This window comes from Sciurus vulgaris (genome assembly GCF_902686455.1).
Source record: "Sciurus vulgaris genome assembly, chromosome: 14".
Taxonomy (NCBI): domain Eukaryota; kingdom Metazoa; phylum Chordata; class Mammalia; order Rodentia; family Sciuridae; genus Sciurus; species Sciurus vulgaris.
In genome coordinates this window covers 790,822-804,163 of record NC_136475.1, presented here as the reverse complement: position 1 = coordinate 804,163, position 13,342 = coordinate 790,822, and the positions used below count along the sequence as shown (strand labels likewise).

The 13,342-nt window shown below is 48.1% G+C and overlaps 2 protein-coding genes across 3 annotated transcripts; both read right to left on the bottom strand.

The window, feature by feature from the left end:
- Nucleotides 1–246: 246 nt before the first annotated feature.
- On the bottom strand, nt 247–6,728 carry KRCC1 (lysine rich coiled-coil 1). Of its 2 annotated transcripts, none has more exons than XM_079111290.1 (3): nt 6,624–6,728; nt 4,446–4,558; nt 247–1,592 (listed from the first exon to the last, which is right to left on the bottom strand). In XM_079111290.1, exon 3 carries the CDS (start codon nt 1,568–1,570, stop codon nt 815–817), a length of 756 nt encoding a protein of 251 aa, XP_078967416.1. In that variant the 5' UTR covers nt 1,571–1,592; nt 4,446–4,558; nt 6,624–6,728; the 3' UTR covers nt 247–814. The 2 variants fall into 2 exon arrangements, with proteins under 2 accessions (XP_078967416.1, XP_078967417.1); XM_079111291.1 differs by having other exon boundaries at nt 4,491–4,558.
- Nucleotides 6,729–9,323: 2,595 nt separating this feature from the next.
- Nucleotides 9,324–12,523, bottom strand: LOC306643868 (uncharacterized protein; the record flags this gene model as incomplete). The annotated part of the gene is made up of 3 exons (XM_079110170.1): nt 9,324–9,871; nt 11,573–12,160; nt 12,208–12,523. The coding sequence occupies 2 exons, from the start codon at nt 12,521–12,523 to the stop codon at nt 11,613–11,615; spliced, it is 864 nt and encodes a 287-aa protein (XP_078966296.1). The 3' UTR covers nt 9,324–9,871; nt 11,573–11,612.
- Between the last annotated feature and the right edge of the window lie 819 nt (nt 12,524–13,342).

Sequence of the window (13,342 nt, the reverse complement as noted above, 5' to 3'; positions counted from 1 at the left end):
CTTCTTATGAATTCCTATCTCTTCAGTTTCAACTATTTGGAAAAACATTGGTTTTCTATTCTGAAAACTGGGTTCAAATAGGAATCAGTTTGGCACAGGAGGTAAAGACTTTCCACAGCCCTAAAATGTCACCCACCCAACAGATCTTGCCGCTTATGGACGACTGTCTTGTTGTTACTTTGATCTTCCACTTGCCAAAGAAAATCACTGTTGGTTGGGGACAGATCACTGACACAGAACAACATGCAGAAATTAGAACACTTTATTATAAACATTTCAAGAATACAAAGTGATTTTGTACTGAGACTCTTAGAAACTCTTAAAACTATACAAAAACATAAGCTTATTACTATTACTATAATGTATTTCATTTTCCACTTTCCCACCTATAAAAGTTAGAGCTAACAAAGGGAAAAAAAAATCTAAATTGGATAGAGAAAATCAATGAACTTAAAAAAATATCCCACTCAAAACTAAAACAATCCCAACCAAGAAACGGATTCTGCAAAGTCTGCTCATCCTCCAGTTTAAAACAGACGCCCTCGCACGGGAAGGTAACGCCACGGTCCAGTCTGATACACAGCAGAGCCGCCATCCCGAAGAGACTGCACCGTGGGAACAACGAGGCGGCGCTTTCGGAGAACGAGGATCAGGAGCAGCTCCCGCAGGGCAGCAGCGGGGGGAGGCCTCAGGTTCTGCGGCCTTGGTGAGGAATTCTAAGGGCTGCTCACAAAAGAAGGCCGCAGGGACACAAGCACCAGGAACCCAGCTCCACACTCTTTCAGTGTGACCTCAGGAGAACCGGCCACGCCCCTCAGAACCCGAGGATGGACTGGTCCCAAAGCAGCTCCTCATCTGCTCTCTCCTTGCCTTGGTCCTTCCTTGCTCTTTTGTGCTTGCGGCCCTCTCTTTTGGAGGCTGCCTCCCGGCTCCTCTTCTCTTTCCGGTTCTTCGGCCTTTCTGCACCGACCTGTGCGGCTTCTGCCTTGGCCTTTGCTTTCTTTCTCTGGATGCCCCTGTGCCTGTCTGAATCCGCCTCCTCAGAGCCTCTTTTCCGATGCCTGGGCCGCTCCTCCTCTGTCTTCTCCCTGCCCTCCTCTGGGCCTCTCTTCCTCCTCTGATGCACCTCTTTATGGCTGGTTGGATGGGCACTGGGGCTGTTTCTTGAGGAGAGGTGCCCGCGAACTCTGGATTCCATGTCGTAAGAACCACAGTCATACACTCGCTGACCAAGGCCCGTGGGCACGGGCTTCTCTAAGAAACAGTCCTTGGGGAGCTGAGAGCAGCTCCCGGGGTCCTGAGCTGGGGAGCACTGAGGCGGCTGGCTTTCCACGGTGTGTGGAGTACTGCGTGATCGTGGGCAGGTCTGGACAGTGCCAGATGGGGGTCTTGGATCAAACACTTGATACCTGGGTCTGGAGTCAAGCTCTCTGTACCCACAGGTTTCCAAATAGTCCTCTCTCAACTTTCTGAAACAAGTCTTGGGCTCTAAGCCTCTGGCTTTCTGCACTTTAATATAATCTTCAAGTTCATCTTGAAAAGAGTCATATGACTTCTTCGAATGCTTCATTAGGTTGACAAAAAGGGATTCTCTGCAGAGAAGATGGAAGAAAATCCTTACTAGGTTATTTTGTTCTGAATATTTCCTTTGCTCTTGAAAATAACTTTGAAAAACGAAGCCCAAACAAATTAAAACTTCATCATAAGTGGTAAACATTATAACAATATGCCAAAAAGTAGTGTCAGTATGGTCAAGTATCTCTCAGGCCACTCACGGTAACTTGACCCTCCCTACGACAGAAGGAAGAGGCAGAGGGAAGTGACAGAGGACCCCATCACAGGACCCAAGACGAAGGCGCACAGGGATGTGCGGGCGAGAACCGCACATCGTGAGTGGGTGGCCTGATCTGAACGCTCAGGTAATTTCTAAAGTTCTAGTACTCAGTTTCCTGTATATTGTTTTCTTAGAGAAGTCACAGAACCACTGAGAAATAATCTGATCTTTACAAAGTTCAGTTTACTCAAATAAAATGAACAAACATACTCACCTGACTACAGTACTGTAAGGCCTAATAATAAAAGGAAGACTAATTAGGAAAAAATATAAAAAAATAATAAAAGGACGTTTGAGAAACGGTTTGGGGATGCTGGAAATTAGAAATTCAGCTCTAAGACAAAACTACTCAAGTACAGGGCATGAGGGAATATGAGCGAACAGAGTTCTGTGTCTCTGCACAGTGCTTGGATATCATTCCGTTTGTTCTGATTGGTGGAAAAGCATTCTAGAATACCTTCTGGTTTGTTCTCTCAAAGCACTGACCAGAGGGTTAAGGAGGAAACGGGAGGAAGCTCTGAGGGACAGAGCTGACGTAGGCGTTTCAGAAGAGACTTAGGAGTGGACACACCCGAGGGATTTGTTTTGGTTTGGTGCTGGCAAGGGAACACAAGGCCTCACGCATGCTAGGCAGGTGTTCTGACACTAGTTACGTTCCCAGCCCTTTGTTCATTTTCACTTGAAGAGGGCTCACGAGGCTTCCCATGCTGTCCTGGCACCTGTGACCCTCCTGCCTCGGTCTCCCAGGAAGCTGGATTTCAGGCCTGCACTACTGTGTCTAGTTTATATGGCTTTTGCTTGCTTGTATGATTCTTTTTGGAGGGGAGAGGGGACAAGCAACATTACTCCCGATTCTCTCTCTTCTCCCACCTCAACTCCTGAGTAAGCACAAATACAGCAGAGAGAACCCTATGAGACGACGCTGCCCTAGACAGTATTGGTGACATATTTCATCTGTCAGATAGGAGGCAGTAGCGAAGCCTATGTGGGCTGAGTGTCTTCCCTTTAACAAAACAAGCGAGACGGCTCTCTAGGGTCACTACTGATCAGCTGTTTTCCTGGAAATGAAACCCAGTTTTCTCTAAATGAAACACAATTTGTTGAGTTGCAAAAATTAGCTCCTATTCAATGTAAGTAGCACAAAAATTCAGACTAGAAAAATAACAAATGGTTAAATATAGGCAAATTATTTTAACAAACACTTCAGAAAAGAAAAATAGAAATTGCCCATCAACGTGAAAAGATGTTGAAAATTATTAGTCATCAAGAAAATATGAACTATGCAAAAACAAATTCCATCATTAAGTACCATTAAGTATCAATAAAAAATACAGGGAAAAAAAAAGAAAATGTGAACTAAGCTGGGTGTAGTGGCCACACCTGTCATCCCAGGGATTGGGAGGCCAAGGCAGGAGGATGACAAGTTGAGGTCAGCTTCAGCAACTTGGTGAGGTCCTGTCTCAAAAACTAAAGAGAACTAGTGATGTTGTTCAGTGGTAAGCATCCCTCCTGGGAATGACTGAAATGGAAGGACGGCGAGGGTATGGACACTGGAGCCCGCAGATGCCCTTAGTGGGATGTAAAGCGGAACAGCCACTTAGAAAGCAGCAAGCTTCTTCCTTCACTCTGGTACTGGGGCCTAAACCCAGGGTGTTCTACCGCGGAGCTGCATATATCCCCAGTCCTTTCCATTTCATATTCTCAAACAGGATTAAGTTGCCCAGGTTGGCCTTGAACTTGTAGTCCTCTTGCCTCAGCCTCCCAGTCCCTGGGACTACAGTGTGGCCACTAGTTGGGCAGTGTCCAGTCAGGCATTTTGTCGCTGTGACCAAAGACTTGAGGAGGCGGCTTTAAGGAGGACAGTGGACTTGCAGGCTCATACTTCAGAGGCCTCAGTCCAGACCGCTGGCTCCTTCCTCAGGGATTGAGGTGAGGCTGGAAGAATGTGGCGGAGGGAAGAATCACGTCAGGCAGCAGAGACTCCACTCACCAGAGGCACCCCCAGGGCCTGCCTCCCCGAGCCATACCCTGCCTGCCTTCAGTTGCCAGTTAATCCCAGCAGGAATTCATCCACTGATTGGTTAAGACTCTCGAAACTCAATCATTTCTCCTTTAAAACTTCTTGCATTGCCTCACCTATGAGCTTCTGGGGGACTCCACATCCAAACTATCACAGGCAGTTTCTTAGGAAGTCACACATACCCAGTGATCCAGTTTATACCACTCCTAGGTATTTACCCCAAACAAAAGGAGATCTATGTCTACACAAGGTTGAACATGAATGTTTACAGTAATTCTATCTGTAACAGCTCCAGAAAAAAAAAAAAAAGTTGATTAATAGGTAAATGGATAAGCCAAACGGTGGTACAAACATACAATGGAATAAAAATTATCGGTGATAAAAAAATGGAACCAATTCCAACCTCCATTAACTAATAAGTGGACAAACAAAAAATGGTACATTCATACAATGGAATATTATTCAGCAATAAAAAGGAATGCAGTATTGATAAACGGCATGACCGAGAGGAACAGGAGGACATTATGCTAAGAAGCCAGTAGCACACACTGCAGAGGGCAGAGAGGGATGACGAGGTGAATGAAACCTTACCCTTATCAGGCTGAGAGCTTGGTGGAGATACCTGATCATATTCACCCGTTAAGTGCTTCAGATTTTCAGAATGAACTTTCTTCAAATAGTGAGGCTGTGAAAGAACCTAGGGGCTAAAAAACTTGATGCAGAGATTACAGATCTATATTGTGTAACATTCTATTCTTGTTCACCTGAAACTAAGCACAACCTTGTTATAAAGATCAAATAATTCAAGCCAGGTGTGGTGGTATACAGCTGTGATCTCAGTGACTCAGGAGGCAGAGGCAGGAGGATTGAAAATTTGAGTCCAGCCTGGGCAATTTAGCAAGATGCTATCTCAAATTACGCCTCCCCTCCTTGGTAACAAACCTCAGGCAGAGTGCCTAGTTAAAAGACTACACTTTCTGGCCTTTCTTGAAGATGTGGGCATATGAATGAGTTCTGAGAAAGCTGTGTAATGCTCCACCCTCCTGCTGCCAGGACGAGACGCCAGGGCTGCAGCTCAGCATCCAAACACGAGGAAGGAAGCCAGGTCCTCTTCCGACGTCCCAGCAGCCTTGCACTGCCTACCTCCAATCTCCTGTATGTAAGAGTGAAGAAATCTCTAGGGGGCAAGACAGAAGGGGAGATAATCCCTGAACTGATCTTAAAGTGGCCACACAACTAAAATGTTCATACAGGGAAAAGGGAGAAACAAACATTTTCAGAGTATGCTATGAGTGATTTTTATTTTCTTGTATTTATATGCTTTTCTACATTGACTATTACTTTACAATTGTACAAAAGCTATTTTAAAAATCTCAATGTGACTTGAGTGTCACAGAACCTTGTGATTATCTCTTTCACCAGTCTTAGAACCTTCGCTCTGGGGAATGGATTACACTAGGCATACACACGTATTTGACTTTACGACTATGGCAAGACAGAGATTACCGACCCCATTCTGCAGGTTGAAGAAACAAGAGACTTGTCAGCAACTAGCAGGAGAGCTGGACCCGAGTCCAGGCCACTCAATCCAAGGCCAAGATGTGACTGCAATTATACTTTAATCTCAACCACAGCACACTAAACAGTAGTTCCTGACAAGATCACCAGAGCCTGACAATAGACCAGTTCCTCAAGCAGCAGAGCTGGCTCTGTGTTTCCTGCACATGAATGGACCTAGTACTCCTGGTATTTTAGATACCAGACCTAAGAGACCCAATAGCTTATCTGGGTCTTAAGAGAAGGCAAAGATCAGAGTGGGAAAGATCACTGTAAGGTGCTGAATGAAATAGGGTGCACAGGATCATTCTTTCTCCAGGATGCCACCACCAGGAGAGAAGACACAGGAGAAGTCCCGCCACGCACAGGGAGTTCACACTGGACAGAAATCAGACCTCATCTGCAGGCTTTGTCACGTCCACAACCAGCTAAGGAGAACCACTCTCTTCTGGATCACAGTTTCTTTGGCTATAAACTAAAAAAGTAAAGCCGATGGATGTCTTTTTTTTTTGGTACTGGGAATTAAACCTAGGGGTGCTTTATCACCAAGCCACATCCCAGCCCTTATTTATTTATTTATTTCTTTTGTGGTGATGGGGATTAAACGCAGGGCCTTGTGCTTGTGAGGCAAGCACTCTACCAGCTGAGCTTCATCCCCAGTCCCCCTTTTCATTTTTTGAGACAGGGTCTCACTAAGTTGCGGAGGCTGGCCTGGAACTTTTGATCCTCTGCCTCAGTCTCCCAAGTTGCTGGGATTACACACCTGCACCACCACACCTGACTGACCAGTAAATAGTTTACCATTTAGTTTCAACACTCTGTAATTCTTAAAAAAAAAAAAAAAAAAAAAAAAAAAAAAAAGGCATAGGTCAAGGGTGAGAGTGCTACGATTATGTTTATGACCTTTATGACCTTTTGCTACTGCAGGGAATGCTCTCTGGGTCTGACATTTCTGATTCAGATTAATAGTTTCCTGCTTGAGCTTTATGAGGTCTCTTGCATGTTACTAGAAGAACAGTGGAGGACATGGGGAAAGAAAATGGATTTTGGAGTTACAAAGACTCGAGTTTAGATCCTAATTCCCCAAGAGTAAGTTGCTCTTTGAGCCCGTCTCTCCATCTGGGGTCTTGTAAGGATTAAACAGATGACATCATGAAGTTACCTGCTACATTTAAGCTTTTGTTGGTCATATTCTCTTTATTTTCAACCTACCTCATAATAGGAACTTGTTTCTTATTCAAACTGAAGCATTATTCCACAGATCCTCTTATAAAATGAATCTGTAAAAGTTCCGTCCTTGTTCGTTAAATGTGGTACCTAGAGGAAATAAAGGGAGACAAAACAGGTCAAATTAAACATCTGGATTAATACTTTCAGTCTTCAACTTGTAATATCACTTCATACACCATCCCAACTCGTCATTTCCCAAGTGCCTACAGGCTACAGCAACTGCTTTTTGTGCTCATTAGAACAGCAGTTTTCATGTGAAAACATTTAGTAAGTCTCTAGTAAGATAACACTTTTATTTGGTCCAGAATATGGCTCTGAAGGAAAGGTTACCGGGGCACCAATGGGAGACTGGACTTCCTGGAAGTGATCTTGAACACTGAAAGGTGGGCTAAGAAATCCAGTCTTGGTATTTTTTACAGCACTCACAAGAACGCAGTCCATTTTATGATGGTCACTGAGTTCAGCTACAGTACGCCCTTCATATCTGTGGTTTCCACATCCTTGGACTCAACCAACCACAATTAGAATATACTTTAAAAACCACGTCTACACTGAACACGTACAGACCCTTTTTCTTGCCATTATTCCCTAAACATAGTATTAACAACACAAGCGTCTGCACTCCATCTGGTATCCTAAGTAACCTAGAGACGACTCAGCACATGGAGGGTGTGGGTTTTATGTGGACTCTGGCATTTTACAGGATCAGCTGAATGTGGACTGTGCTCCATCTGGGGGTCCAACCCCTGTGTACGCTCCAACACAGCACTAATGTCATCTTACAGTCACATCAGGAAACAAAGCATCCTCACTTGTGGTAGGCACAGTGGGTACAAAGGTAACCACACAAATTTCACTGAGTAGGCTCATCAAGTATCTCAAAAGTATACTTGTATATAACTTCTAGAAAATCTGCTAAAAGCCTTTTCCCTCATAATAAGTAATCTATCCCCAAATTACTACATTAATACTTGAGAACTGAACTTCAATTTGAAGTTCCTAAGGTTGAAATTTATTTTATAGAAGTTGGCCAGTTTATAATTAAGATGTTGCTATGGTTTTAACATGTTCCCCTAAAATGCAATGAAAACTTAGTTTCCAAAGCAACAGTGTGGGAGATGTGGGCCCAAGGGGAGGTTGTAGGTCATGAAGCCTTCACCTTCATGGACAGATTTAATGCCACTCATAAGAGGGTGTGAGGCTGTGAGTTTGCTCTCTCCGCACACTCGGCTGCCTTCTGCCCTGGGATGATGTAGTAAGAAGGCCTTCGCCAGAGTTGGCACCTTGATACAGGAATTCCCAGCCTCTAGAGCTGCTGGGTCTTGGAATTAAGAGCCTAATCATAGCAATTAAGAATATTTAACAATAAGCCCCTCCATTATGGGCAACTACGATTCACCAATAATAAATAATGAGGAAAAAAAGAGCTTAATGATAGTTGCTAGGAAGGAAGAAACCCCATCTCTGAAGGACCCTTAGCAAGATGTCCCTGGCAAAGGGTCACTGACAGCAAATAAACCCCAAATTGATGAGGCATTGTTCTGTGAAGAACATCACACAAGCCATACAACTCTTGGGGGCATAAATGATTCACAATCTGCTATGTGAAGTGACCCTGTAAACCTCACTTAAAAACCCCATCTATTATTCTGGGTCAGAGACACAGATCCAACGTGGGAAAACAGCCTGGAGAGACATCTTGCCTGTACCAGAGCTCTTCTGATTCATTTGAGTCTCTCGACTGCCTGTATCCTTTGAATAATTACTAAACTTTCACAGTGGCTTTCATTACTGATTCATGTGACTCTGAATTGACAGTCAGATCTTGTATGTTAGTTAAAATCAGGCAGAAAGAAAGCTGAAGGCTGGGTGTGAGGGCGCGCTCCTACAGTCCCAGCACTCTGGAAGCCGAGGCAGTAAGATCAAAAACTTGACGCCAGACTCAGCAATTAACCAAGGCCCTGTTTCAAAGTGACATGGGCTGGGGACGCAGCTCACTGGTAGAAACCCTCTGGGTTCACTCCCCAGTCCTGTGAAAAAAATTTTTTAAAGGTACACATTAAATTTAATGGGAATAGGAAAGGAGTGGGGGAGAGAATACTGAAATCTTGCTCTTGGTATATACCTGTATCATGCTGATTTTTGTGAAAAAAATTATAACCTTGTAATCTAAATCTCCTTAAGTATCTACATCATACTGGATATCTTCAAACTAAGCTTAATTTCGGTACCAGTGTATAGATTTAAAAGGTTTGCTTAAAAATGTGCTCAAGATAACTGTAAATCAGACACACTTTAGGAAGAAATTGATGAGTAAAAATATATCATATATTATATCTCTCAATTAGTCTTGTTTTAAAATATATAAATACATTTAACTTTAAAATAAGCAAGACAAAAAGGTAATGACCTAGGGTTACAGTACTTCTCTTTCTTTTTTTGGTACTGGGACTGAGTCCTGGGGTGCTTTATAACTGAGCTACAGCCCCAGTCTTTTTTTTTCCCCCAATTTATTTTGTGACAGAATCCTGCTAAGTTATTGAGGCTAGCCTCAAACTCAAGACCCTCCTGCCTTAGACTCCCTGCTGGGATTACAGGTGTGTCGCTGCACCCTATTAGACCGTCTCATGATTCAGAGTTCATGCACACAAACTCATGGTGATGCGATTTTTTTTTTTTTTTGTTTTTTGAGACAGGCTCTGTGTTGCCTGGGTTGGCTCTGAACTCTCGGGCTCAAGTGATCTGCCTGCCTCAACTTTCTGTGTAGCTGTTGACTTAGGCTTCAAGTCAGTTTTAGTGGTCCTATTAGGATTTTGAAAGTGAGAATGGAATTGTAATGACTGAGAACATGACATTTCTTTGATAACATTTGGAGGACTCTCCTAAAAAGTTCTTAAAAAAAAAAAAAAGATATTGGTTAAGTATTTTGTTTACCTCTTCTTGTTTACCTACAATCATTGCTGGCAACTATTTAAAGCTTTTATAACTATCTAAAATACACATATATGCTGGGCATGGTGGTACAAGCCTGTAATTCTAGTGACTCAGGAGGCAGGCGAATCACAAGTTCAGGGTCACACTCAGTAACTTATTGAGACCATATCTCAAAGTATAAAATAAAAAGGACTGGGGATGTTATCTCAAAACTTAATATTGAGTCTTAATAGTGTTTTACAGTGTAACATATCAAATATTTACCATTTGTCAAGTGGCTAATGAAGGATATCAACCTGAAATAAAAGTGACATGATGTAATTTTGTAGGTATCAATTATATTTTGCTTTTCAAGTCCGGTGAATAACCTCAACCCTGACTCAGCAGATTTCATTACTCTGAATGTCTCTGATGGCATTACAGGCGAGTTTCGTGTTCAATGAATTGCTGTTTTGGTACAGAGCCACCCTGTGGAAAGAATGCCAATGTGGGAAGTCTGCTGATTGGTGTCAGAGTCTGGTTAAGGTCGGGTTCCTCCGTCTTGACGCTCTTGGCAGGATCACCCTGCATTGTGTGTGTAGGGTTGTCCAGTGCATTTTTAGGATGCTGTGGCACTTCTGACCCATACTATAAAGATGCCCTCAGAACCTGCCCTTGCTCACTGTGTTCCCCCTGCCCAGTGGTGTGACAGGCAAATGTCCAGACATTACCAGGCCTCCTGGGGACGAGGGCAGGGAGGTGGCAGCATGACCGCTGGCTAAGAACCACTGGGCTAGTCCAGCTACCCCACTCAATAGATGAAAAAATCAAGTTCAAAAAACTGGGGACTTACTCAGGGCAATAGAGCTAGTGAAGAAACCGACAGCAGGACCCATTACTAGTCAAGACTCCTAATCCAGTGTCCTCGTCTACCACCTGAAGTGGTACAGAAAGGTCATCGGTAACACTATGAACTGATGTCTTTTAAAGTGTCTGTACATATTTAAAGTCACGGCAAAAACCAAAACAAACAGCTGAATGCCAAGTTTGGCAAAAAGTTAATTTTCCACGAAGTGCTGTTTCCACATCTGTGGGTTGGCCACAGAGCCACCCTGACCTGCAGTCTTGACACCTATAAGCTCTTCAGGCATACTTGTTGGTGACAGGAAGTTTTGGTATAAAAGAAAAAAATGTATCAGCCAAGCACGGTACACCAGTAATCCCAGCTTTTGGGAAGGCTGAGGCAAGAGGATTCCAAGTTTGAGGCCAGCCTGGGCAACATACAGACTATCTCAAAATAAAACAAAAAGGGCTGGGGATGCACCTGGTGGAATAGTACCTCTAGGTTCAATCACTGGTACTGGGGAAAAACAAAAATTTGGATGCCTCTGGGCTTTGTTTGTTTCAAAACTCAGAAGGATGACACTAATTCAGACTGACCGAAGACACTTATTTGGTTGTAATGGAATTCTAATTAGTAAATATTGTGAATGGAGTTTATAATTCATTGCTTAGAAAAACGTTGTAAGGAGTCATTTTATTTCTTTGTCATTTTTCCAAAGTGAAACGTGTAAGATCATGGACTGGCACACAAAATGGACACATCATGATCAAGTGTTTTTATAGGGTTCTCACATTCAGGGTGTCACGCCTGGAGAAAGGGACCTAAATCATTCTTTAATATTTGGATTCCATTATCTTTCACTCTGCAGACAAAAAGTGACTCAAGGCCACACAGCAGAGCCGCGTGCGTGTCTGGCCGCAGGGCCCTGTCTGACCGTTTTGCCTGCTCTCGGGTTGGGGTGCAGCAGCTCTGCCTGAGGTCGGGTCCTGCTGTGCACGGGGCTCCTCACCGCCCAGCAGCAGCTCTACCTGAGGTCGGGTCCCCGCTGTGCACAGGGCTGTGCACAGGGCTGTGCACAGGGCTCCGCACCGCCCAGCAGCAGCTCTACCTGAGGTTGGGTCCTGCTGTGCACGGGGCTGTGCACAGGGCTCCGCACCGCCAGCAGCAGCTCTACCGGAGGTCGGGTCCCCGCTGTGCCCAGGGCTCCGCACCGCCTAGCAGCGGAGACTCAGGAACTCCAGCGCCGCCCGGGGGAAGGCAGGGGCGGCGTCGGCGGGCGGTGAAACTCCAAGTCCCCCCTGCAAGAGGCTCATCCGGAGTTCCCCGAGCCACCTGCAGCCCGAGGCCAGGGCCCGGGCTGTGCGCACCTGGGAACGGCTCCGCGCCGGCCTCCTCCGGAGCCGCTCTCGGTCCTTCCGAGACGCACGGGCTCCCCTGCAGCCCGGCGCGTCCCGGCACCTGAAGGCCGCTCCTCCGAACGCGGCCGGCAGGGCCCGGCCTGGCCTCCGGGTCTCCGCGGGCGCCGACCCGGCGCAGTGCCCGTCCCACACGCCCGAGCCCGACCCGCTGCCAGTGGCCAGGGAACCGGGTCGGTGCCCGCTCGGCGCGGCGTCCAGCTCCCGCGCCGGCACTGGAGGCGCACACCCGCCGGGGTCCCGGCCTCCTGTCCCCGGAAGGCCCGCGCCGCCGCGCCTGCGACCCCTGGTCCTCCGACCCCCGGGCCCGCGGACCGAGGCCGAGCCCGGCCGCCGCCCCGCGGGAACTCACCTTCTGGGAGGCGGGGCGGCGACGACCTCGGCCCCTCCCCGCCAGCGCCGCGGCCCGGCCGGGTGCGCTGGGAGGGGCGGAGAGGCAGGAACGCCGCCGCCGCCGCCGCCGCCCGGATCAGGCGGGCCGGGAGCAGGAGGCGGAGACCCGGCCTCCCGAGGGGAATCGCCGCCACCACCGGCGGCTGACTGGGCGGCGCCGGCGCCATGGCGGCCGGGCGCGCTCTGGCGCCTGCGCGGCCCCGCTCTCCGCAGGCCCGGCGCCACGCCCCCTGAGCCCCGCCCAGGGCCACGCCCCCTGTGCGTCCCGCGCCGGCCCGGCTGGCGCCCGGCCTCTGCGCTGTGGTTCCGCGCTCCATTGGAGGAAGGGGAAGCACGGGGACCACGGGGTGCGGCCGCGTCTGAGAGCCGCTGAGGCGGGGGACCGTGGGCGCGCGTCCCACCTGCGCATCTCTTGTCCTCCTTGCTGGGCGTCTCAGACCCAGCGTGGAGCGGGCACACCCTTGCTCATGGCGTTGTCGTCAGGGTCCCTAGCGCTCCCCGCTTCAGGCTACGAGCACGCGTGTGCGGGACACGCGGAACGGGCACCTGCAGCCTGCGTCCCGTGTCCGGTCCGAGGAAGCGCCGGCCTCGCTCGCGTGGCCACGTCCTTCCTCGGCACACACGTGGTCACACCTGCCGCTGGACTTCGTGGGGCTCGGGGGCTCCTCCAGGCGGCGTCCTGGGACTGGTCGTACTGCACCGTGATAATTGGCTGCGCTGTTGGAACAGCCGGGTCTGTCCAGCTCCCGGGTGCGCCGTGCCCACCCTTTCCCGATCCTATCCCAGCGTCCTGGGACTGGTGGGCTGCGCTGTTGGAACAGCCGGGTCTGTCCAGCTCCCGGGTGCGCCGTGCCCACCCTTTCCCGATCCTATCCCAGCGTCCTGGGACTGGTGGGCTGCGCTGTTGGAACAGCCGGGTCTGTCCAGCTCCCGGGTGCGCCGTGCCCACCCTTTCCCGATCCTATCCCAGCGTCCTGGGACTGGTGGGCTGCGCTGTTGGAACAGCCGGGTCTGTCCAGCTCCCGGGTGCGCCGTGCCCACCCTTTCCCGATCCTATCCCAGCGTCCTGGGACTGGCGGGCTGCGCTGTTGGAACAGCCGGGTCTGTCCAGCTCCCGGGTGCGCCGTGCCCACCCT